Genomic DNA, 25,851 nt, shown 5'->3' with positions numbered 1-25,851 from the left:
TTTAATCAAGAATCCAGGAGCAGAATACATTCAAGGGAGTGCACACACATCAATAATAGAGACAATAACCGACGGTGAGACTAACAAAGACAGGAACTTATAAAGGGGCAGATAATTGGGAAGGACAGGTGTACACAATGACTAATTAAACTGAACTAGGACACAGGGGAAAACAGAAAACCCGACATGGAACAGTCACAAAAAACCCAACATGTAACAGTGTTTTGGTGTATTTTTGATAAAAAAAAAAAAAAATCCTAATTATTACAAACTTCTGGCCAGTAGTATATACTGTAAAAAAGAAAAGAAAAGTTGAGCCAACTTAAAATTTTAAGGCAACCAGCTTCAGATTTGTGAGTTTTCTCAACTTGTTGTTTTAAGTTTATACAACAAAAAGTTGAGAATCTCCTACAAAAATAAGTTGAGAGAACTCAAAAATAAAAAAAAAACTCAAAAAGTTGAGAATCTCCTACAAAAATAAGTTGAGAGAACTCAAAAATAAAAAAAAAACTCAAAAAGTTGGCTCAACTTTTTTTTTTTTTTTTTTTTACAGTGTACCTGCAAAGGAAGTCATCTACTCTTTACTTGGCTTCACTAAATCCACATAGGATACAAATACATAATATGTATGTGTGCACTGTATTTATTGAAAAGCCTAATCCTAGTGCATTATATAATATAATGTGAAAAGAGTCTAACAACATTTTTGAATGGAAAGGACCCTTACTGTGTTGGTAATAATGGTCTTTTCTATACAAACACAGTGATTTTCTCTCTCTTTGATGCTTGAGGTTCAGGTGAAGGTGAATGCCAGGCGCTGTGTGCTGTATCAGAGACCCAAATGATGAAAGCTGAGGCACTGTGTTTCTAAAGCAAAGGTTTCATTTAGAACAAACAGCCCTCCCTCCAGCCCTTTACATCAATAATCTCAATCAAAAAGCCAGATAAAACTATGGGAAAAATGGCCCAGATATAGAAAATACCCCCATAAGGATTTCCATTTTTATCTATTTATTTGAAAAAATAAATAAATAAATACTGTGAAATATTATTACATTGTAACATACCTGTTTTCTGTTTGATTATATTTTAAAATGTAATTTAATTATGTGATCAAAGCTGAATTTTCAGCATCATTACTCCAGTCTTCAGTGTTACATGATCCTAGAGAAATCATTATAATATGCTGATTTGCTGCTTAGAACCATTTATTATTATTATTATCAATGTTGAAAACAGTCATGCAGCTTAATATTTCTGACACTTTTTAAAGTTTCATTTAAAACTGAATGTATTTGAAATATATGCTACATCTCAAACATGAATGTTGTTGAATATATATATAGCTATTTTTTTCATGAATAAAACTTAAATTAGCACTGAAAACCCTCCTAAACCTAAAACTATGACAGTACACAAGAGTAACTAACATCTAACATTATTTTCAATTACTTTTGTATTTCATCTTAATTTTAGTTTTAGCTCAAAGCAATAATTTCACATTTACTTCAAATAATTATTCATTAGAATATTTACATGCCAAAAATACACTGTTATTTGTTCAAATTTCCTGCTAAAATTGCCCCTGAAAATCAATTATGGTGGTAAATATCGGCCCTTAACAATAAAGTTAATTTCTAACAAAAGTATTCCTGCGGTTTAGATCAATATCTACATTATCACATCTGGAAAAACTTCAGAGTGCAATAAATATTGCAGCAAATGCCAGAAATATAATACACGCACTTGGCATGGGAAATTGACAAGTAGAGTCAGTCTAGACCGTGTCGAATGGACTCAGCACAAGTGAAGCAGTGAATGCGTGTGAAGTAGTAAATCAACACACACTCCTCTGGCCAAGAAGCTGTCGCTTTTCATTTCACAATGCTTGTCATTACAGCAGGAATGTCTCTCTCAGAACAACACAGCCTTTACACAGCTTACATGCAGAAGCTGTGTTGCTCTCTCTGTCCATCATTATGTTCTTAAATGGCCTATTCTGAGTTTTTTTCCAAGCTATTTTCAGGTTTGAGCATGCCACTATGTTTTATATAAAATGCTGTGTTTGAGAACATTCAGTTCTGTGAGGAATGTTTATACATAAAAAAGCTTATTAAGCTCAGTGTAGGGGAGGTGATGAAAAAACACGACACAGGGCTTACGGCATTCTGCTGTCCTTACACGGATTCAACCTGATACTACACAAATATGATAACAATAGGATATTTATACACCTAGTGCACTGTAAATGCAGCTAAACATGAGCTGGGTATGTTTTGTTATGATAAGAAGTCATAAAATTATAGTTTCTGTTAAAACAAACAATAGAATTCATTGAAAGTTCAACCATCCATCTGACTTTCTGTATAGGAAATAATGCTACATTTTGTGTTATAACTAAATTAGCAAATGTTTCTAATAACTCATTTCCTAATGCATCATCATCCTGCACATGAGAAACTTTAACAATTTAAAAGATTGCACACTGTTCTTAAGGGGTTCTTTTTTTTGTGATTACACTAATGTCAGCAGATAGACACGGGACACAGAGGTAAGTGCAATACAATTAACTGGTTTATTGAGTAGTAGCAGAGGGGAAGGAGATGAGCAGAATGTCCAGGTAAGCAGGCGGGGAATGGGAATGTCTCTAGGGGCTTATCTGAGTGTGAATATCCTTATTCCTTTTCCAGGGGATCCGGACAGTGGAGCGTGGAGACGGTGCAGAACTGGAGTGGTGGAGAACAGGGATAAGAACACTGGAGCAACTGGTAAGTAGACAAAAGGTAAGTGGGTCAGGTTAGTCAACATGGAATGCTTGAGACCAGACAGGGATATAGTGCTGCTGATTAGTGCTGACAGGTGGCGGTGATCAGAAATCAGGGGATTGGGATCTGGGGAATGTCGTTGGTGGAGACTGCAGTGACTGTGGTGACTCTCTGACAGTACCCCCTCCTCCAGGGGCGGCTCCTGATGCCCTATTACGGCGACGGGGTCAGTCACGGCCTCTGGGTGCGGGATGGTCAGGGTGGTTCTGGTGAAACTCGGCCAGAAGAGAGGGATCCAGCACATCGTTCCAGGCCACCCAGGATCTTTCCTCTGGCCCGTATCCCTCCCAGTCTATAAGATATTCCAGGCAACCACCCCGTCGCCGAGAGTCCAAGATGTCCTGCACCCTGTAGACTAGGGGCTCCTCGATGATCTCGGGAGGAGGAGGTACTGCAGGCTCGTCGGGTTCGGTGACAGAGGGAGAGACAGGCTCGAGGAGAGAGACATGGAATGCTGGATGGATATGATACCGTGCAGGGAGTTGGAGACGGACGGTGACCTCATTGATCTGCCTCTCGATGGAAAAGGGACCAATATAGCGGGGACTCAGCTTCCGGCAGGGCAGGCGGAGACGCAGATCCCGGGTGGAGAGCCAGACCTTATCTCCAGGACAATAGACGGGGGTGGCAGACGGACGGGCATCTGCATAGGTCTTGTGTCTCCGCACTGCCTGCTGGAGTTGGACATGAGCTGAGTCCCAAACTCTCTTGCTCGCTCGGAACCAGTGGTCGAAAGCTGGAATGTTGGAGGGCTCTTCTGTCCAGGGAAACAGAGGGGGTTGGTAGCCGAGTATGCACTGGAAAGGGGTGAGGTCGGTGGTGGTTTGCTTGAGGGAATTTTGTGCATACTCGGCCCACGGAAGGAAGCGGTTCCAGCTGTGGTGATTGTCATGACAGTAGGCCCGGAGATATCTCCCAATCTCCTGAATCTTCCACTCAGTCTGGCCATTAGTCTGGGGGTGATACCCTGAGGAGAGACTGACGGTGACATCGAGGAGTTTGAAGAATGTCTTCCAGACACGGGAGACAAACTGTGGTCCACGGTCGGAGACGACATCTTCTGGTATGCCGAAGGTGCGGAAGAGATAATGGAAGAGGGCCTCTGCTGTTTTGAGGGCTGTGGGTAAACAAAAAAAAAGGGGAATTAACTTGTAGGCTTTGGAGAATCTGTTAACTGCAACGTACGCAGGTATAACCTTCTGACTTGGGGAGATCTGTGACGAAGTCGACTCCAACGTGGGACCAGGGGAGACGTGGAATGGGTAATGGAACTAATTTTCCGGCGAGTAAGTGATGTGGAGTCTTGGAGATGGTGCAGACTGAGCATCTACGAACATACTGGGAGACATCCCGGGCCATACTGGGCCACCAGTACCGAGCTTGGAGGAGTGAGAGAGTGCACTGGCTGCCTGGGTGTCCAGAGCCCGGAGAAGCATGCAGGGAGCCCAGAAGGGAAGTCCTCAAGGAAGGGGGCACTTAGGTCTTGCCCTCTGGGCCTCCCAGCGGAGCGGGTTCGGTGATGGAGGCGATGCGGATCTGTTCATCCAGGGCCCACCGGATGGGGCTCACAAGGATGGCTGGAGGGAGTATGGGTTCAGGTGTGGAGAGTTCGTCGGGGGCATGGATACGTGAGAGGAAATCTGCCTTGACATTCTTATCTCCGGGTCGACATGTGATGGAAAACTGGAACCGGGTGAAGAAGAGGGCCCAGTGAGACTGCTGGCGGTTAACCTCTTAGCACTTCGGAGATATTCCAGGTTTTTGTAGTCAGTGATGACCGTAAAGAGGTGTCTCCATTCCTCCGGCGCCAGTTTAATGGCGAACAGCTCCCGATTTCCAATATCGTAGTTCCGCTCCGCTGGGGAAAGCTTCCTGGAGAAGTAAGCGCAAGGGTGGAGTCGGGGAGGATCTCCATGGTATTGAGACAGCACTGCTCCCATGCAGACCGTGGAGGCATCCACTTCCACTATGAATGGGAGTTGGGGTTTCGGATGGGAGAGGATGGGAGCAGTGCAGAAGGCCTCCTGGAGCTTCTTGTAGGCGGCTCGAGCTTCGGAGTTCCAGGACAGAGACTTGGGTTTCTGACGGAGCATGGAAGTGAGGGGGGCTTAGAGGAGACTGAAGTTCAGAAAGTTCAGAAGTTCAGAATAACTTCGTGGCTGCCTGTTTGCTGAACACATTCTGGAACGCCAGGTAGTCAGATAGGATCGTTGGAACCTCACGAGGTTCGGGGTTCTCCACTAGGGTGGAATGAACTTGGAGCTTCAGGTTACTAACCAGGGGCACAGGGACGTTGGAGAAACAGTTTTGGATGCAGGCTTTACTCCATCGGAGGATCTCGCTGGTATCCCATCTGACTTCGGGGGAATGTTGAGATAGCCAGGGGCATCCCAGGATGATATCGACGGTGGGTCCCTCCAGTACCAGAAAGGAAATCCTCTCCTGATGAAGACAGCCTACTTGCAGAGTGATCAGCGGAGACCGGAACTTGATATGCCCACGCCCGAGCGATTTTCCCTGTATGGTCTCGATCTTCAGCTCGGCCTGTATCTGGCGGGGTAAATCAAGCTGTTTTAGGAGGGCTTGTGGGATGAAATTGCCTGAGGATCCAGAGTCCACGAGGGCAGGTACTGAAATGAAATGACGTGGGGTGAGTAGTTGTACCGTTAGCAGTGGTAGGGTAGAAATAGCAGGCTCCAATTGGAGTGTACTCACTGCTGGGCGTGGGGGGCGAGAGGGACACAGTTGAATGAAGTGCCCCGGAATTCCGCAGTAGAGGCACAGCCCCGTGGCGAGACGTCGAGCACGCTCAGTGAGTGAGAGGTGATTAGTATCCATTTGCATAGGTTCTGGTACCAGAGGACAGGCAGCTGGTGAGGATGGAGAATGAGCGGTTATGTCCGGCTGACAAGCCGTGAGACGTTGGGAGATCTTAACGGCCTTCTGCATAAAGCTCTCCAGACCGAAAGTCTCATCATAGATCGCCACCCTGACAGTAAGCAGTGAAATAGCACTACCTCGTTCCATCCACACAAGGCCGCCAGAGTCCGGAACTGCAGAGTATAGTCACTGGCCGAAGAATCTCCCTGACAGAGGCGGATGAGTTAGTCGGCAATGGAGAGCGAGCCGGTGGATAGGCCGAAGACCTCCTTGAAGTGGGAAGAGAAAGCATCGAAATAGTTAATTATAGTGGTCTGTGAGTTCCAGATGGCTCGTGCCCAGAGCAATGCCCGGAGATCAGGAAGGCAACTTTAGCCCGTTCGCTGGAAAATTCATGGGATTGCATCTCTATGTAGAGTGAAACTTGGAGTAAAAAAAACGCTACATTCAACTGCCTCACCCGAATAGTTTGCAGGGATGGCCATGGGACTGGCAGAGGCAGACTGAGGGTGTGTGACCGGAGAGAGAGCTGAAAAGGAAAATTCGGTCATCATTTGCCCACCCTCCACTTTTTCTGAACCTGTATGAGTTTTTTCCATTGTATTTTTTTCTATACAAATCAATAACTACCATCAACTCTTTGGTTACCAACATTCTTCAAAATATCTTCTTTTGTGCTCAACAATAGAAGACACTCATACTGGCTTGGAATGACATGAGGGAGAGTAAATGATTACATAATTTTTATTTTTGGGAGAACTATCCCCCTAAGGACTGTAAATCAAAGCATGTATCTGTGAGATGTGATACTGTGTGTACCTGTCTTCATTTGAAGTTCAGACAGGTACAGCTGCCTACACAGATGTCACAAAGTGAACGGCTCAATCTGACTGCGATTAATGGAGCAACTACAGAACATAAATGTGAGGGATCCTGGCCAAGACATCTGGGAACGCTCCAACCTGAGCAGAGATGAGCCAAAGACAGGAAGAAATGTCATTCCATGACCTCGGTTAAGAAGTTGAGTGTGGGAGTATAAACTAACCAGATTGGAACAAGTGTTCATAAGAACTTTGTGAACATTATCCAAAAAAGCAGGGGGAAAATTATTTCATTATAAACAATCATGGAATTTATTTTTCTCTCGCTCTTTCGCTGCCTGAAGTTTTTCAGCTCCATAACTTTCCATATGCGCTTTGGCTGCTTGTATAATGCAATTTACATTGCTTAGCTGTAATTAGTTGGATAAGAGCTGTACTGTGATCCTGAGGCTGATTGCTGTCTGAAAATCATAATAAAACTCTAGTTCATTAGCAGGAACAACCTTTCTGCTCATGTCATGCCTTCACTTTATAAATAAGGCATCAACATTTATGCTTTCGGCTGACAATTTTATCCAAAAGGGTGACTTGCATTTATGGTATGCATTTATTAGCAAGTGTGTTCCCTGGAAATTGAACTCATGATGACCTCAGTGTTGCTACACATTTTTGGAGAACTTTTAATATATCCTGAACATTTATACATAATGTGAAGGGGGAAAGCCACATATTTCTACAAATCTAAAAAAAAAAAGAAAAAAAAAAATCATATATATATATACAGTGCCCTCCAAAAGTATTGGAACATTAATGAAAAAATTGCTCTGTTGGCTGTGGAGTCAAGACATTTACAAATATGATTAAAGGATGAATATGAGACAAAACTACAGAATGTCACATTTTATTATTGGGTGATTCAACACATAGATGTTTTACCAGATAAAAAGCACTTTTAGAGTTTCATCTCTCTATCTGATGTGAGCATAAGTATTGGAACAGTTGCCTCACAGGTCTTTCTAAGTGATCAGCTGTGTCCTGTTGCATTAATTCTTCAGATATTAAAAGCAGGGAATGTGTCGTATCAGTTATATCCATTACTTCTGTATTCTGAATCTTGCATTCGATGATGACACACACAAACCAAGATGAAGATGAGGGAGCTGACTTTGAGAGAAAAGCAAGCAATTTGGATGCTAAAAGAGGAAGTCAGTTAGAGCTCTAGCAAATACAAAGGGCATGGAGAAATCAAGAGTTTGGAAACCACCAGCGACACCAGCAACCAACAACGACCTGATCGGCTGAGAAAACAACAGTAATTGATGACAGACAAATCATAAAAGCTGTGAAAATGAATCCTAAAAGACATGTCTGTAAAATCACCAACAACTTCCAGAAAGCTGGGGTGATGCTCTGACAATCTGCTGTCCTCAGGAGACTTTGACACAGAATTACAGATGCTACACAGCAAGATGCAAACCTCTGACCAGCACCAAAAATAGAAAGGCAAGATTAGAGTTTGCAAAAAAGCACAAAGGTGAGCCAGAAGAGTTTTGGAACTGTGTTTATAGACCGATGAGACCAAGATGAACCTTTATCTAAGTGATGGGAAAGCAAAAATGTGAAGAAAAAAAGGGAACTGCAATGATCCCAAGCATACAGCCTCATCTGTAAAGCATGGTGGAGGTGGTGTCATGGCATGGGCATGCATGGCTGTCTCTGGAACAGGCCCTCTCAACTTTACTGATGACTTAATGTATGATGACAGTAGCAGAATGAATTTGGAAGGGTACAAAACCATCTTGCCTACCAATATTCAAGAAAATGCCACGAGATTCATTGGGAAGCGCTTCATATTGCATCAGGACAATGACTCAAAACACCCTGCCAGTTCAGTCAAGGAATTTATAAGGGCAAAGAAATGGAAAGTCTTAGATTGCCCAAGTCAATCTCCAGATTTAAATCCGATTGAACATGAATTTCACCAGCTGGAGAGGAGAGCAAAGGCAGAAACTCCCCAAAACAAGCAACAATTGGAATTGGCTGCATTAAAGGCTGGGAAAAGTATTTCAAAGGATGAGACCAAGAGTCTATGATGTCTCTGGGTCACAGACTCACTGCTGTGATTGTGCGCAAGGGATCTGCAACTAAATAATAGCTTTTAATCTTTTATACCTGCCTTATGTTCAACTGTCCCAATACTTATGCTCACATCAATGAGTGGGATGAACTCTAAAAGTGCTGTTATTTTTATTTGGTAAAACATGTATGTGTTGAATCACCTAATAATAAAATGTGACATTCTGTAGTTTTGTCTCATATTCATCTTTTAATCATATTTGCAAATGTCTTGACTCCACAGCCAACAGAGCAATTTTGTCGTTACTGCTCCAATACTTATGGAGGGCACTGTATATACATAAAGAGTATAAGTACAATCTAGAAGGCCTAGAGACTAGGTTCATATTTTGAACAGTAATGTTGGGAGTTCCCGTAACTACGAAACATTTAAAATGAGCTTTGACAGTTATTGTTAAGAATTTTCTTACTAACAATAATTTAGCTATTTAAATTGATTTAGTTACAACTTGTGATTAAAAATGCTGAAAAACACATCTTAATACATCATTTTAATCTAAAATCTTGATTTATGGACACATTATATATAAACTGAATTTATACTACCCTTCAAAAATTTGGAGTCAGTAAGTTTTACTAAACTTTTTAATAGTTTTACTCATAAAGGATGCAATAAATTTGATCACTTCTGATCAAAATTTATAATTCTACAAAATAATTATTTGTGCTTTTGTACTTTCTTTCTTCAAAGAATCTTAAAATATATTAAAGATATAAGATATAAGCACAACACAACTGTTTCAACATTAATAATAATCAGAAATGTTTCTTGAGCAGCAAATCATCATATTACAATTATTTCTGAAGGATCATGTGACACTGAAGACTGGAGTAATGATGCTGAAAATTCAGCTTTGATCACAGGAATAAATTACGTTTTAAAATATATTCAAAGTGAAAACAGGTATCTTAAAATGTAATAATATTTCACAATATAAGTGTTTTTACTGTATTTCTAGTCAAATAAATGCAGCCTATATGAAACTTTGTTCAAACCTTTAAACAATAGTGTATAATGCTTATGTAAAGCACTGTAAATTAAATCTACTATAGAATTAAACTCACTTTACTTTACTAGTAGTTATTTTTATTGCACTGTTTTACTTGGTTCGATATACGCATCAAATAATTTCAATAAGCACCGGAAGCGATGGGTTAAAGAGTATCTATGGGGAAAGACTATCAGAGGGTTACATAAGCGGGGATCAGTGCAGGACCTCAGCCCTGATGATGCTGAGGCTGTTTCTGAGGGAGAGGGGCAGAGCAAGTCCGGGCAAAGGCGTCCTCAGCAGTGCCTGATGGCAAATTAGGCATTGAGGGAACATGAAATGAAGCGAGAAACGGAGCATGTCAACAAGAGGTCAGCCTGCCATGCTACGTGTGAGGCAACAAAGAGCTGATGAGAGAAAACAAGAAAAAAAATGAAAGAAAAAAGGAACACACACCTGCATTCATTCAGTTCAAGATCTGATTAAACGCAAAACGCTACAGTGTGTAATCTGTGTCCAAAACCAAATCTGCAGATAAATCAAATCTTTACTTAATCTGTGATCATTAGGTCTATAAATGTACAATTCTGACCAAAACTCTCTCAATTTTCTGACTTAGATTTTGTTTCTTTGTTAAATTTTCCTCACATTTAACAGAGAATTTCCTCATATATTTAACATAATGCAGCATGAGATGTTGCTGCATTAGTTATGTAATATGCAAAATATTGTAATGCAAAATATTTGGTCCAAGTGGGCCAAATAAAGAAGTAAGTGTGTGTGTGTGTGTGTGGGGGTGGGTGTGTGAGGGATAGTTGAAAAGAAAACAAACAGCATATGGAATACACATCAGGCCCGATAAGCATCAGAACCACATTATGTAAGTCTAATGGCAATCACCTTCTTCTGGTACAAAATAAACACAAGAACAAATCCCTCCAAAACTAAATTTTTACAGATAAAAATGCCAATAATTATATTTACTAAGCATGGTTAACACACTACATTTTCTATATACTGTAGATTGCACAAAAAACAAACAAACACACAATTTCAGTTTTTTTCTTCTTTTGCTCAATAAATGAATGCTAATGTTTTATTCTTGATGATGTCACAGTCAAATGTTTTCTATTTGAATTAATTATAAAATGTAATTTATTCCTGTGATGTAAAGTTGAATATTCAGCATCTTTACTCCAGTCTTCAGTGTCACATGATCCTTCAGAAATTATTCTAATATGCTGATTTGCTGTCCAAGAAATATTTCATATTATTATCAATGTTGAAAACAGCTGTGCTGCTTCATATTTTTGTGGAAACCGATACATTTCCCCCCCCTCGGGATTCATTAACGAATAGAAATGTTAAAAGAATAGCATTTATTAGAAATATAATTATATTGTAACATCCTAAATATCATGTAGTGGAAAATATGAAGGATACACATTACTGTTTCACAATTTTCAGCCCTGCATGAGTCTGATATATGAGTTCATATATTGTTTTTCTGCTATATGTCAGGACCCTAAAAGCATATCCTCCTATAGATAAATGACTAGAGCAAAGTGCACTAAATGGTAAAACTACTTGCTCTATATGTGTTTATGATTACATTATTGAGTTAAAATAATATGATACATATCAGAATATCAACATTCAATTGGCCTCACCTGCTTTTAAAAAAAGGTGGACAGGAGTTAGTTGCCACATGGTGATGTCAAAAGGCTATAATCTCCACAAAAATATAATCTAAATTATATTTTAAAATCGTTTAAATACTGAATATAAATTTAATTCTGACAATTTACCCTCTATAGTATATACATAAAGAGCCGTTTGTCTATCTTTCAGTTTTTTATCTTTCTTGGGAAATAAAGGTGGAACTGTTGAAGCCAAGTCATTATTAAAGGGGTCATCAGATGCTCATTTTACACAAGTTGATTGGATTCTTTATGGTCTTAATGAAAAGTCTATAACATACTTTGGTTAAAATTTCTCAACGGTAGTGTAAAAACACCTTTTTTTACCCTGTCAAAATCAGCTCTGTTTTCAGCACGCTGATCAAGTCCATGTTGCTTTAAATTCTAGTGAGCTCTGCTGACTCCACAACTCTCTTCCGTGGAGTGACGAGAAGACCATATATACAGTATCTCACAGAAGTGAGTCCACCCCTCACATTTTTGTAAATATTTTATTATATCTTTTCATGTGACAACCAGTGTTGGGGGTAACGCATTACAAGTAACGCGAACTACATAATAATATTACTTTTTTCAAGTAACTAGTAAAGTAATGCATTACTTTTTAATTTACAAGAAAATATCTGAGTTACTTTTTCAAAAAAGTACCACCAGTTACTTTTATCCCATTTATTGACTGACAGTGCGCTGTGTGAACATGTTACTGTAGTTCTAGACTAAATGTGAATGCATTAATTCATCCCACTCGCAAAAAACAGATTTAGTATTCATCAAAATGAGTTAAAACAGTGAAATGCTGACCTTTGATGATCCAGTTCAACCATACTAATAAGCAAAAATGACTTTAGATAAACTAACAATTGTGCTTCGTCGTTTTTTTATTGCTGAAGAGTGTTGAACCTTTTTCTCCTGCGTTCTATTTTACAGACGTGAATTTACTTTTCCTTCAGCCTGAGGTTTATTGATTACACTTTTTGGTGTGAAAGGGCTTTTACATTTGCTATAATTAGAGCTTCTTGTATTAAAAACAATCAAGCCCTGCTCATGTTTAAAAAGTAACGCAAAGTAACTGCGGCCCAGTCTCTGCTTCAGTATGTCACAGTACATGTTGGCATTCATGGTTCCCTCAATGAACTGTAGCTCCCCAGTGCCGGCAGCACTCATGCAGCCCCAGACCATGACACTCCCACCACCGTGCTTGACTGTAGGCAAGACACACTTGTCTTTGTACTCCTCACCTGTTTGCCGCCACACAGGCTTGACACCATCTGAACCAAATAAGTTTATCTTGGTCTCATCAGACCACAGAACATGGTTCCAGTAATCCATGTCCTTAGTCTGCTTGTCTTCAGCAAGCTGTTTGTGGGCTTTCTTGTGCATCATCTTTAGAAGAGGCTTCCTTCTGGGACAATGCTGGCATACACTGGACTCATACGTCTATTTCCCAAACACAACATCTGGATATGACGCTGAGCACATGCTCTCAACTTCTTTGCTCGACCATGGCGAAGCCTGTTCTGAGTGGAACCGGTCCTGTTAAACCGCTGTATGGTCTTGGCCACAGTGCTGCAGCTCAGTTTCAGGGTCTTGGCAATCTTCTTATAGCCTACGCCATCTTTATGTAGAGCGACAATTCTTTTTTTCAGATCCTCACAGATTTTTTTGCCATGAGGTGCCATTTTGAACTTCCAGTGACCAGTATGAGAGAGTGAGAGCGATAACACCAAATTTAACACACCTGCTCCCCATTTACACCTGAGACCTTAACACTAATGAGTCACATGACACCGGGGAGAGAAAATGGCTAATTGGGCCCAATTTGGACATTTTCACTTAGGGGTGCACTCACTTTTGTGGCCAGCGGTTTAGACATTAATGGCTGTGTGTTGAGTTATTTTGAGGGGACAGCAAATTTACACTGTTATACAAGTTGTACACTCACTACTTTACATTGTAGCAAAGTGTACCAATTTGACCGCTCCAGATACGTTGACGCGTCAGCCATCTCGCATTCAATGAATATTCAAAGATATACAAGCATATAACTTGCTGTTGTAGACGTACACAGTCAATGTGCTCAAAAATTTGCAGACCGTTCCAAAAATGGCGGATGGCTTACGTCTCGCGGCCCATAGAAACAGTCGATAATGAGGCATCTAGGTATGTATATATCTATGGAGCATACTAAACTTCAGTCGCGAAACTGGCTAACTAGCACATTATTAGGAAAGGCGATTTGCAAATATTCAAAAACCATTATACTCACTTCTTCTGTAGATAAAGCTGGATCATGAATGATTCGCACGAACATAGACGCATTTAGGCAGATTTATTTCCCAAACACTTTGTTGCGTGAAGAACGCATCCATAAAGGAGTTCATTCAGAGTCGCGCAGACACGTTCACTTCTGCATTCGGGACATTCTGTGCAGATAGCCTGGAAGTCGTAATATTAACATTATGTTGTATAAATAACTAAAATATTCTATATTAGATAAATGAGTAAAATCCCACTGATTAAAATACTGCTATCAAATGCCTAATTCTACTGGTCATCTTCAGCGCGCGCAGCTCAAAACAGAAATGAAGAGCATTAATAATTACTGTCATATAGCCTACATAACATTATAATGAGAGCACTGTTGGAAAAATGTTTTGAATTATTAGGGTTTCGCTGACGTTTAATGTTAACTATTTTTTAATCAAAACATAAAACATTATTTTTGTATCTGCGATGTGTCCAGTACACATTTTCCCTGTGTGTTAACGCCAGTAATTATGACTGTCTCTTGGTAATGTATTTTGCCCCGCCCCCAAACATATGATTTGACTATCAGTCGAATATCGGCAAGATTCGAAAATTCCAATTCGACAATGAAAATCCTTAGTCGGGGACACCCCTAATTTAAATTTTTCAGTTTAAGTTCATTTCATTTTAATTTAGTTAAAGTTCTAATAATTTTGTTGGGTTTTTGTCATTTTGTTTTATATACAGTATGTCTATATTGTTTTTATTATTTTTATTTCAGTTTCAGTTTTAGTACATCAAGTTACACTAAATTAAAATAAGAAATTTTATTGTCTTGGTAACTAGCTGAAATAAAAAGTTTTTTCAGTTAACATTTATTTTGTTTCAAGTAATGAAAATGTTTTTTTAAATGGTTGTAATTTTAGTTTCAGGTTTAGTGTTAGGCATCTATCATAAACCTGTAACTGTGGATTAGCAGCTCCACTATTATTACCAATCCAGCAGATGTGTTTCCCGATCTCATTCCCCCAGCATTTTCTGTCACAGCTCTACTTGCCCTATAAAGTGATTAAATAACGGTGACTATTCCTCAATGTCATTTTGAGTTAAAGCTCATCACTGCTAAGGTCGTTAAGGGCTTTCAGATATGATCTTGTCGTCCTCCTCCACCCTCTCTACCTTCTTTCATCCTACACTCTGGCTTTTCCTCCTGCCCGTGCTCGTTCTCCTCCTCTTCCCTACCTCGTGTTCGCAGTAAAGGACACAATGTTCTTTTCGCTTGTTTGGGGAAACTGCAGAAGTAAATAAATTAGAGGAGTGGAGGATGCCGTCATGATGGCTGACTCCAGGTTTTAGTGGAGGAAAATAAACATGATGTTCATGTGAGGTTAGGTCTGGCCACGACTGCTATTCTCAAACAGCCGGCTCTATCTAAAATAATTATCACACCAGCAGGCCGAGAGAGAGCGAACGAGAATTAGAATGGTGACCTAATGCAGAGGCTTTATCTGATGTGGGCTTATTATAGACCATAAAAGAAATGTTCCCTTCAAACAGGTGCTCGCCCTTCTTTGTCAGGGAACAGGCAACCTGACCAAGTGTGTGTGTGTGTGTGTGTGATCAGCTGCAGGGTTCGGCTGATCCAGTAACAGTTTGCAGAATGGATAAGAGCATTCAGAATTATAACGAGTCACTGCAATAAATAATTAATTTACCCCCTATTATATTTAACTGACTGAGACTGATGTGCCTTATGAAATGGGTTCAAACACATTTTTATTCAATAAATCACCATAACTGGATATTGGATAGAGATTTGTAAAAAATCACCATTGTAGAACACATTCACAAAGAACAATAATTACATAAATATTTCAGAGCTGAACATAATTGTATAAATGTATTGAAAGTATAAAAATGTTCATGACTTTTCCTGACCTGAAAATCATTTTCAAATCAGGAAACAGAGCCCAGCTCTTAATAAGACCATCATGTTTCTATTATATCCAGTAAAATTACATAACTTGTTTTTTTTTTGTTTTTGTTTTTGTTTTGTTTTAAAAAGGGTTATATTGTTGTTATTATATCTTTTTAATTTTTTGGCTTTATTACTTTTATCTAACTACTCTGGTTTTATTTGGTAAATCAATTATTCTATATTTATATTTATTTAATTGTTGTATGTTTGACATTTTTCGTGATTACAATTAACTTTTTATTTTGTATTTGACCTTTTTTATTTTAAGTCACTTAAGAAAAACAAAGTACATGTAAGTTAAAGTGTTTTTTATACATCTTCTGATAACAAGAAATGGAAGTGCATCAATGAATATGTATTCATGTTATTCATATAATTTTATTTCAATTTATTTCAAGGCAAACTTATGACAATTTTTGCAGTTTATTTGAGGTTTTATTGAATTATTCTCATTTTAATATAGGAACCTATTTCTTTTTATATGGCTGGTTTTCATTTTAATTTAAAGCATTTTTAGCTGGAAACCTGACTATCCAAAGTATTTGTGTTTATGATGATTGGTATTTTTAATGATTATATTACATTTTGTATTTAGTGTATTTGTTTTTTTCTGTCATTTGTTTTAGGTAATTTAAGAAAAAAAAAGTGCACGTAGGTTAAAATGCTTTTTATATTTCTAATAACAAGAAGAAATAGTAGTACATTGATAAATATGTATTCGATTTATTCATATTCAATTCAACACAGCAGCTAATTTTAGCAGTTTCGTTTAGATTCATTGTATTATTCTCATTTAAATATAGGAACCTTTCTGTTTTTATGGCTGGTTTTCATTTTAATTAAAAGCCTTGTCAGCTGTAAACCTGACTATCCAAATGTAACATTTTTAAGCCTAAATGTTTCAAATTTATCCCTGATTAACTGACCTGTTTATGTGGTTATTCCCCAAGCCACAATCTTGCCCTCTTCAGATCTCTACAGATAAAGAGCTAAACTGCTGTCAGATCTCCAAAAATGGGACAAATGAGCACCAAAGCTACAATCAAGAGTTGCTTTCATGTAATATTACAGCTCCATCTAGTGGCATTCTGCAAAACATCATTTCTAAATAAGCAGAATATCTTGGTGTGTAGTGACTGCCTTCGTTGTTCATTTTGCTCATTATTTAAGAGTTTTTAATGAGGATGAGCTGACTCTAGAGCAGAAGCGCAGTCTCTTACCTTGGTCTGAAAGCAGCAGTAGAGTTGGGTCAGGTAAGGGTGTTTTCTGGCCAGCGCTAGGATGCGTTTCTCAGTCATAGTGCAGTCCACATCATCGTCCTGCAGGATGACGTCTTTCTTCAACACTTTCACCGCATAAACCTCATCAGTGCCTCTTAACTCTGCCAGCATCACCTGTACAGAAGACAACCGGGCCTTTGTTACAAACTACACCAAACTATATTCACACTGCTGACAGGAAACAAAACTGGTATTTAAAGGGATAGTTTCTTATCCTTGGAATGACATGAGAGAGCTTTCTGTCCCTCCACAGGCAGCAACGCAACTGAAATGTTTTATAGCCCAAAAAGGTAGTAAGGGTATCGGACATCAGTGGTTCAACCGTAATTTTATGAAGCTACTTAAGAAGAAGAAGATACAAAAATATAAAAATGAAACCAATTCAAAATGTTGAACACTATAATAGCATATCAATGAAACTAAAACAAACACACCTATACACACTACTAATATAATTGGACTGACAAATGGCAGTTACAGAAGAAATTGTTGAATAAAGTCGTTATTTTTGTTTTCTTTGCACACAAAAAGTATTTTCATAGCTTCATAACATTATGATTGAACCACTGATATCACATGAACTATTTTAATGATGTTCTTACTACCTTTCTGAGCCTTGAACGTGGTAGTTACATTGCTGTCTATGGAGGGACAGAGAGCTCTCGGATTTCATCAAAAATAACTTAATTTGTGTCCCGAAGATGAACGAAGGTCTTACAGGTTTGGAACGACATGAGGGTGAGTAATTAATGACAGAATTTTCATTTTTGCGTGAACTATCCCTTTAATGCAGAAAATAGAGGACAGAATTGCACAAAGCTCCACCTTGCCGAAGCTGCCTTTCCCGAGCACTTTGATGAAGGAAAAGTCTACCATCGTCATCCTTTTGGTCTGGAGCGTCTTCACCTCTCCGTTCTCTCTGACCTCCCTTGTCTCCTCTGACAGGCCCTTGGTCCGAGAGGAGGACGAGGCTGACTTCTGCTCTTCACCGCGATGGTCAAAGGAGAGTGCCTTTCTGATGTGCTCCAGGTCCTTTATATCTGCAGATCACAAAACAAAAAGTGAAAATCGCATTACACACCATCAGATCCCATACTGAATCACATTTTTCTCCTCCTTCAGTAGTAAAAAAATGTTTACTGTAATGCACATACAATAAAAAAGTGTAAAAGTACAGCACCAGTTTTGAAAGTGTGATACTATAGAATTTGAAAGATTTAGGCCTATGTATGCTTTTATTTAGCAAGGAAGCATTAAATTGATCCAAAGTGACAGTAAAGACATTTGTAATATCACAAAAGACTTCTATTTCAGATAAACACTGTTATTTTGAAACTTTCTATTTCTTAAAGAATATTTACACAAATATTAAGAAGCATAGCTGTATTCAACTTTAATAATAATATGAAATATTTCTTGAGCAGTAAATCAGCATATTAGAATAATTTCCGAAGGATCATGTGACACTGAAGACTGGAGTAATGATGCTGAAAATTCAGCTTTGATCACAGGAATAAATTACATTGTCAAATATATTAAGATATACAAACACTTACTTAAAACTGTAATAATATTACACAATATAAATTTTTTTACTGTATTTTTGATCAAAATACAGCAATACAGCCACTGACTAGTGTAAAAAGCTATTACTAACCTTGTATGTCCAAAGTTAAATAGCCATGTGATGAATATCAGAACAGATATCACATATTTGTAAAGCACTGGTTGTCAAACCATGACATTTTTCATCCACTGAACACAAAAGTAGAATTTTTGCCAAATACCCCAGCTGCTTGTTTCCATATAATGAAGTGAATGATATGCTGTCAAGCTCCAGAATGACATAAAGCATCATATCATAGAAGTAGTAGCTTTTAAATAGAATATGTCTGTTTTAGACCATTGGCCAGCTGATTTTACTGAAAATTCAGTTTATACAAAGCAACTGCATGACAAAATACAAGCTTCACATTTTGGTACAAAGACCCCATAGACTTTCACATTAAGTGCATTATAAATTTAAAAGCATACCAAAATGAATAATTCAGTCATCATTTACTCACCCTCATGTAATTCCAAACCTGTATGAGTTTCTTTGTTCTGCTGAACACAAGTGCAGATATTTTCAAGAATCTTAGTAACCAAACAGTTGCAGTTCTCATTGATTTCCACTCTTTGGACTAAAAATGCAATGGAAGTCAATGGGAACCAAATCTGTTTTCTAACTAACATTATACATCATCTATTATGTTTAGCAGAAGAAAGTCAATCTTACAGGTTTAGAATGACATGAGGGTGAGCAAATGACAGAATTTTACTAATCACTTTAAGGACAAGTCAAAATTATTGTATGTGGTAATCAAACGCCTGCCACACAAAGCTCTTGTATATAACACAAGATAATGTATTTAAGCCAAGAGTCATCTACAGAGCTCCGAGTGTGTGTTTACCCTGGTCACATGGTGACGTGGGAGCAGATTTGGATCGATCCTCTTCTGACTGCGAGGATATGGGTAAGGGCTGCGGATCTGGACCCTGAGAGATCTGTGTTAAAAACAGGAACAAATCACCAGTATTATGTTTCAGGAGGCCTAATAAGGTACCTAAGTGCTGCTTGCTATAAAGGCCATTATGCCATTAGTAATCATCAGTGTGTATTTCCTATTATCTACAGCTGCATGGAGGAGGCTTTTGACCTCCCAGTCCTATATGCCCACTTCTCTAGTGCAGACTCTAATTCCCCATGATTCTCCTTCTCACCTTTTTTCTCCTCTGGACGCTGCCGGAGAGTTTATCTGGAGTGACTCCGAGGTCAGACAGCACCTTAGCGATGCCCCGGGCGTCCACCCCACAGTTAGGAGCTACATTGCTTTCACAACGCTTGTGCACATTCATCTTACAAACTGAGGACAGAAAAATGAAGGGAGAGTGCATGAGAACTTACAGTGTATTTCAATGCATGTCAGTGTGAGTATGCTTGAAACTTGGAAGATTCAGGGTTAAAGCAGGGATATTCTAGTTAACTAAAACTGCACCGAAATAACTAAAGCTACTAAAAAAAACTACAAAAATTTTAATTCAAATGAAAACGAAAGCAAAAATATAAAAAAATTCAAAAACTAATTTAAAATGTAAATAAAAACTGTACCAAAATAACTAAAGCTACTAAAAAACTACTAAAATTTTAAAAAATCAAAATGAAAGCAGAAAATATTTAAATATATATAAAAAAAATTAATCTTAATTAAAACTAAAATAAACTAAAATTCTGGACACATTTTCATTTGAATGTCAATTGCATTTTTGAAATTAATATATTAAATAATAAACAATAAGGCTAATGGGGGATTTTACACAAGCACTCAAAAATATAGCCTACAAAAATATTTAAAAACATAACACTAGAGAAATGTGCATTGACTACAGAAAATTCCTTAAAAATATCTTGGAATTATCAATTATTTTCAATTTCCCTTATATTTCAAGCTTTTCCTGGGAGAGCTCTTTAACTACATTTCCCAGAATGCTGCTCTCACCTTTGCACTGAAGCCCTTGCCTCAGCAGGCCCCACAATAATGAACCGCAGTGGTCACAGAAGGTCAGGACTTTGTAGTTGTGAATACAGAATTTATGAGGCATATTGACGCTGAAGCGCTGAGATCCCACCTGCAGAGAGCGATAGAGGATCAGGAAGATGTTTATGCAGCACTCGCACACATTTTAAAACAAGTGAAGCTGCAAAATACAGTGAATATTATAATCTTACAATTGTGGGTATTAACACCCATATGATAAAGAATACACAGTAATGTTGTTTCTAACAGTAAAAACATGGTATAATTTTCCACACCAGAGGCAAGATTATTGCTCTTTAGCTCAGGAGATTTAATGGATATTTCCTATAATAAAGAAAAAAATTAATTGTTGACAATGTTTAAAATTTATGTGGATAGCGCATGTAACTCTAGGATAAATCTGATGTGAAATATTTAGTTTATATTGAAATTTGCAGACATTTCATTCCAGACACAGGTCATTTGTACACAGTTTCAAAGTCTAGAGAAGACGTCTGACCTAAGCAAAAGGGTGACATCATGTGTGATTTTCTGCAGGTTCCTCTCACCTCCTCTGTGGTGTCCTCCTGTTTCTTCAGACCCGCACATTTTGTGATGATCAGCTCATGGCAGCGTTTATGAACTACACAGGTGCACACTGATCAACAGAAACAAGCAGATGAGATCAGCTTTACTTTCTGAGTATTACTCTGGCTTCACAGATAAGAATGCCTCGGCTGCAGTATAAATATGATATTTTAGGAGGTTCCTGTCCATGCAATTTCCTTCATTTCAGATCGTGAGCTAGTCACGGCTAGTTACGCAGAATACGCACATGCATGATGTCATTTTAATCTGTGGAAAACAGAGAACTTTGAAGAAAATGTTGATCGGTGGAATATAGTGCACGAGTCATCATGGTGATGCTAGCTTAATGGCTGTGTTCACTTTGAACTGTTGGTGTATGGAAAAGTGCTATATGATGAGGATGACGTTCTACATGTGTTGTGTTGCTTTAGATTTAGAATAGCTATAACTTTTTATGAGCTAACAAATTGTCTAAGCTGTTGAACAAAACATGGAGAAATATGGTATTTGCCTACCTTGGCACTGATACCCTTGCTTTCCTAATACACCCCTGTGAAGAGAAGCAAAAGAGATCAGTTCTCCTGCATATTTTTGTATGTGAGGAAAGAGTCTCTCTGTGAAGTAAATATGAAGACATTTTGAGAGAGAGAGAGAGAGAGAGAGAGAGCATCATGCATAAACGTAATGTAGCATGGTACATATTCCACTGTGAAAAGTTTGTCTTTTGAAGTTACTAGTCATCTGATATATAGCTCTGTTTGCCTCATCCAGTGTTTACTTTCATTTGGTGTTTGCAAGTGACCTTACAAAAGGTGCTCTACTACTATCATTATTAATACTTTAAATAATTTTCCATTTGTTGGCATAAAGTCAACTACATTCAGTAGTATGACATAACAATGAACATTAATTTTACAGCATTATATTAGTTTGTTCATTTCAAAATTTATTAATACAGTTTTAAAATTGGTAAAAAGTTGTATCTGTTAACATTAGCAATTGCATTTTATTGACAGTGTTTCCAACTTGATTATGCTAAATTGAATGTAGGTCATCCAAGATTTAGATGAATTTGTTTCTTCATCCCAACAGATTTGGAGAAATTTAGCCTTACATCACTTGATCACCAATGGATGCTCTGCAGTGAATGGGTGCCGTCAGAATGAGAGTCCAAACATCTGATGAAAACATCACAATAATCCACAAGTAATCCACACCACTCCAGTTCAGTCCAGTCCATCAATTAACATCTTGTGAAGCGAAAAGCTGCATGTTTCCAAATTCATCATTAAGGCATTTTTACTTTAAATCATGTATTTTGTCCAAAATATGATTCTATAATCCATAATAATGCTTCCTCCAGTGAAAAGGAGGAAGCAACACCCCCTGTTGTCCTCTCACATCAAAATCCACAGCCATATTAGTTTAGGACTGTAGTTTGGACTGTTTCCACTTGTAAACGGTGCTTAATATGTGCATATTTCTCTCATGATTCAGATGAGACGACTTTTTCACTGGTGAAAGTAATATTAATAACAGAGGACTTATCTTTTAGCCAGATTTGAAGTTTAAAAATGATGGATTTGTTTCTTACAAACACGCAGCTTTTCACTTCACAAGACATTAACTGCTGTGTGGATTACTTGTGGATTATTGTGATGTTTTTGTCAGCTGTTTGGATTTATTATTCTGACGGCACCCATTCACTGCAGAGGATCCATTGGTGAGCAAATGTTGTTATGCTACATTTCTCCAAATCTTTTCAAATTAATAAACTAAGTCATCTATACCCTGAATGGCCTGATGGTGAGTACATTTTTAGGAAATGTTCTTTTTTGGGTGAACCTTTAATACGTGTGTAGATTTAGTGAGGTTTGTGTTGTTATTCACTGCTCGACTTTCAATTTTAGTCCCACACTTCAGCTTTGCACCTTATCTTTTAAAACAGCCATATTCCTCTGTTCTCTAGAGAGGTGGGACACAGCGTGCCTGTGCATGAGGTGTTCTTGCGCAGTGTGGAGGAGGCCAGACACACTCAATACGCTCATATTGTTGCTCTGAGCCTCAGGGCTTTTCCTGTCGTTACCATGGAAACGCAGCCCACTGAGGGTAAACCACTCGTGAGGAGGGACAGTGTACACTTGGTTATGTCAAAACTCAGACGCAGATTTACCAACACACACAGCTGTACAAACAGCATGCTACAAGGCTGTAAATACCAGGCGGCAGCCGCTGTGGGACTCACCAGATGAAGTCGCGGCAGTGCGAGCAGTAGGTGGGCTGTCTCAGGTAGGTGGCCATGAACTTGTGTCCGTTGACTTGATGCACCCTCCTCCGGACGGCTCCCTGCCTCTTCCTGGGACGCATGCGTTCACGAAACACGCGCTCCTCATTCTCACAGCTTCCTGCTGCAAAAACACACACAAATGCACAAACAGAAGTTTGACAACATTCACTTCCATTATTCATTATATTGTGCACTCATTGACTCATTAATTTGCAACATTTTCCACTATAATAAATGATGCTTTTGAGAGATGTTTAAAATGGTTCAGTTACACTTTACAATAAGACCTCTTTTGTTAGTATTAGTTAAAGTATTAACCAACTCAACATATTTTACAGCATGTATTAACATGTATTAGTAAATGCTGAAATTAACATCAACTAAGAAATAATTAATGCTTTATAAGTATTGTTAATTGTTAGTTCATGTCAATTAATGTCAAAAACTATAAGCTTATTGTAATGGTTACTAATGATTCAAATGAGAAGAAGTAAGACTGGGTGATATGGACAAAATATTATTGTAATTTTTTTTTCATATCATTCAATACACAATATTCATTTTATATCACTAATGGGGAAAATGCATTCCATATGTTTTTAGACCTCAAGAATGAATGTAAACATAACTTGATTTTTTATTCTTGTTTTTTTCAATTAAACTTGACAGAGTAAGGTACATTTTAATGTTGGGCCCAATGAAATTAATTTTTTTTATTTTTTTCCTGAAATTCTGTATTTTCTTTGTTATTTTCTCTGGATTCTGTGTTCAATGATTCAAGACAAATTCATCATCAAAAATAGTGTCTAATGAAATTAATTGATGAAATGTTAAGAATTGAAATTCTCTTAAAACGTGATCACATTAAGACATAATTTACAACAAAACAATTGCATTTCTGTTTTTGACAAATAAGGTGCTGCACCTCAAAACTCTTATACATATATACCTGAATGAAAAACTCATAAAAAACATATATAATGTACTTTCTGGACCTTGAACATTTCAGTAGCATTGCTGTCTATGGAGGGACAGAAAGCTCTCGGATTTCATCAAAAATAACTTATTTTGTGTCTTATAGGTTTGGAACGACAAGAGGGTGATTAATTAATGACATCATTTTTGGGTGAACTATCCCTTTAAGTCACCTTTATTCAACAAATATTCAGAAAAAAACAACTGATTGCTCTCTAAAGCTGTGTCTCATTTAGAAGGCTGCGTCCTCCGGAGGTCTCATTCGAAGGGTGCATACGTCATCGAGGCCGTCTCATTTCAGAAAAGCAAGTAGGACACTCCGAATACGACCTTCTTTCACAGGAATTCGGAGGATGCATCAGGTGTATCCTTCGCTGCTACAGATAACCCACAATTCTTTGCGTCGCCATAAACAACCGTCGTTAATTTAAAATATGCCGGCGCCGACAGATGTACACACAAACGCAGATGTGGTGTTTTCAACTTAACTTAAAGTGCCTCCAGTAAAACAGATAAACTTTGTTCTTAATATTCTCCTCCTTTCTTCCTCTAACAGATGTCTGTTGTATGTACGCTGCAGCTCCTCAGACACGTAAAAGCATTTTTTTTTTTTTATTACTTTCCAAATTTAGAAATAATTTTCCTTCATTTAAGTAGTGTATGAGTGCAACGATGCTCTAAATGTGTTGGCAAATCAAAGTGATACTTCATGTTTCCTTTTCCGCCCATCCTACGAAGGCCGTCTCATTTAATTATAGGTTGAGGACACTTCTTATACGTTACGCATCCTACAGGATGCAACCTCCAGAGGATTCGACCTCCGGAGGAAGCAGTCTTCTAAATGAGAGACAGCTTAAAGTCACTCACAGATCGCCAGTAATTTCAAGTTAATTTAGATATGTTATCTGTGCTCTGTGATTAACCCATCCATTTACAGCAGTCTGACCAATTTAGACTGATTTACCAACCTGTTGTGAGCGTGAAAGGTGCATTATCCCATTGACAGGGATATTAGTCAATCATACTGATCAAGAGAACACGATAGGCAGGCATTATTGCATTGACTAGTGAATTGGCTAATCATAGTGAGACGGAGGCACTGCCTCCACCTCGTGTGCAATTTTGTCCAGCATTTGGACCATCTGGGCCGGTATCCCGACCAGCCCAACACAGGCTTTACCAATTTTGGGCAGTTTTGTTTACCTGCCTAATGGAAGACAGAGGGATTGCTCAGAAAACCGGCTTGAAAACATTCAATATCACAGTAGTGACACAAAAATTACACACTTTTTCTTTATCCCTCCTAATTTTAGGGTCATTCCCATTCATTTCCTATGTTTCGTCAATTTTGACCACAAACAACCGAGGTGTGATTTTTGTTTATGACTTAGTTATGAAGTCCAGTTTTCTGTTTGTTCAGATCGACAAAATCAGTCAAAAATACACACTCCTCAAAATACTTAATTGGGTGAGCAAAGTTAACATTTAGGGAAATCTGATGATTTTTAGTAAGTGCGCTTATGTGATGTTACTCAGAAAAGGGTTACAAGTCAATCTAATAGTTAAGCTCAGTAGACATACATTTTCC

General features: G+C 38.3%; 1 protein-coding gene across 2 annotated transcripts in view; it reads right to left on the bottom strand.

The window, feature by feature from the left end:
- The window catches only part of LOC306882377 (protein kinase C epsilon type-like), a 109,468-nt gene that overhangs the window by 29,843 nt on the left and 53,774 nt on the right, over positions 1-25,851 (bottom strand). For both annotated transcript variants that reach the window (XR_013785241.1, XM_079436959.1), the window contains exons 3-10: positions 23,247-23,409; positions 21,517-21,551; positions 20,983-21,071; positions 20,396-20,525; positions 19,620-19,762; positions 19,310-19,403; positions 17,682-17,896; positions 16,797-16,970 (exon numbers count right to left, since the gene is read on the bottom strand). Coding sequence is in view for 1 of the 2 variants with exons in the window: in XM_079436959.1 (XP_079293085.1) it covers positions 16,797-16,970; positions 17,682-17,896; positions 19,310-19,403; positions 19,620-19,762; positions 20,396-20,525; positions 20,983-21,071; positions 21,517-21,551; positions 23,247-23,409 (1,043 nt within the window). In the remaining variant the exon portion in view is untranslated. The remainder of the gene's footprint in view (positions 1-16,796; positions 16,971-17,681; positions 17,897-19,309; positions 19,404-19,619; positions 19,763-20,395; positions 20,526-20,982; positions 21,072-21,516; positions 21,552-23,246; positions 23,410-25,851) is intronic.

The sequence above is a fragment of the Barbus barbus genome, assembly GCF_936440315.1.
Source record: "Barbus barbus genome assembly, chromosome: 16".
NCBI classification, from domain to species: Eukaryota; Metazoa; Chordata; class Actinopteri; order Cypriniformes; family Cyprinidae; genus Barbus; species Barbus barbus.
Note: the sequence above shows the minus strand (reverse complement) of the source record. Positions and strands in the feature narration are given on the sequence as shown.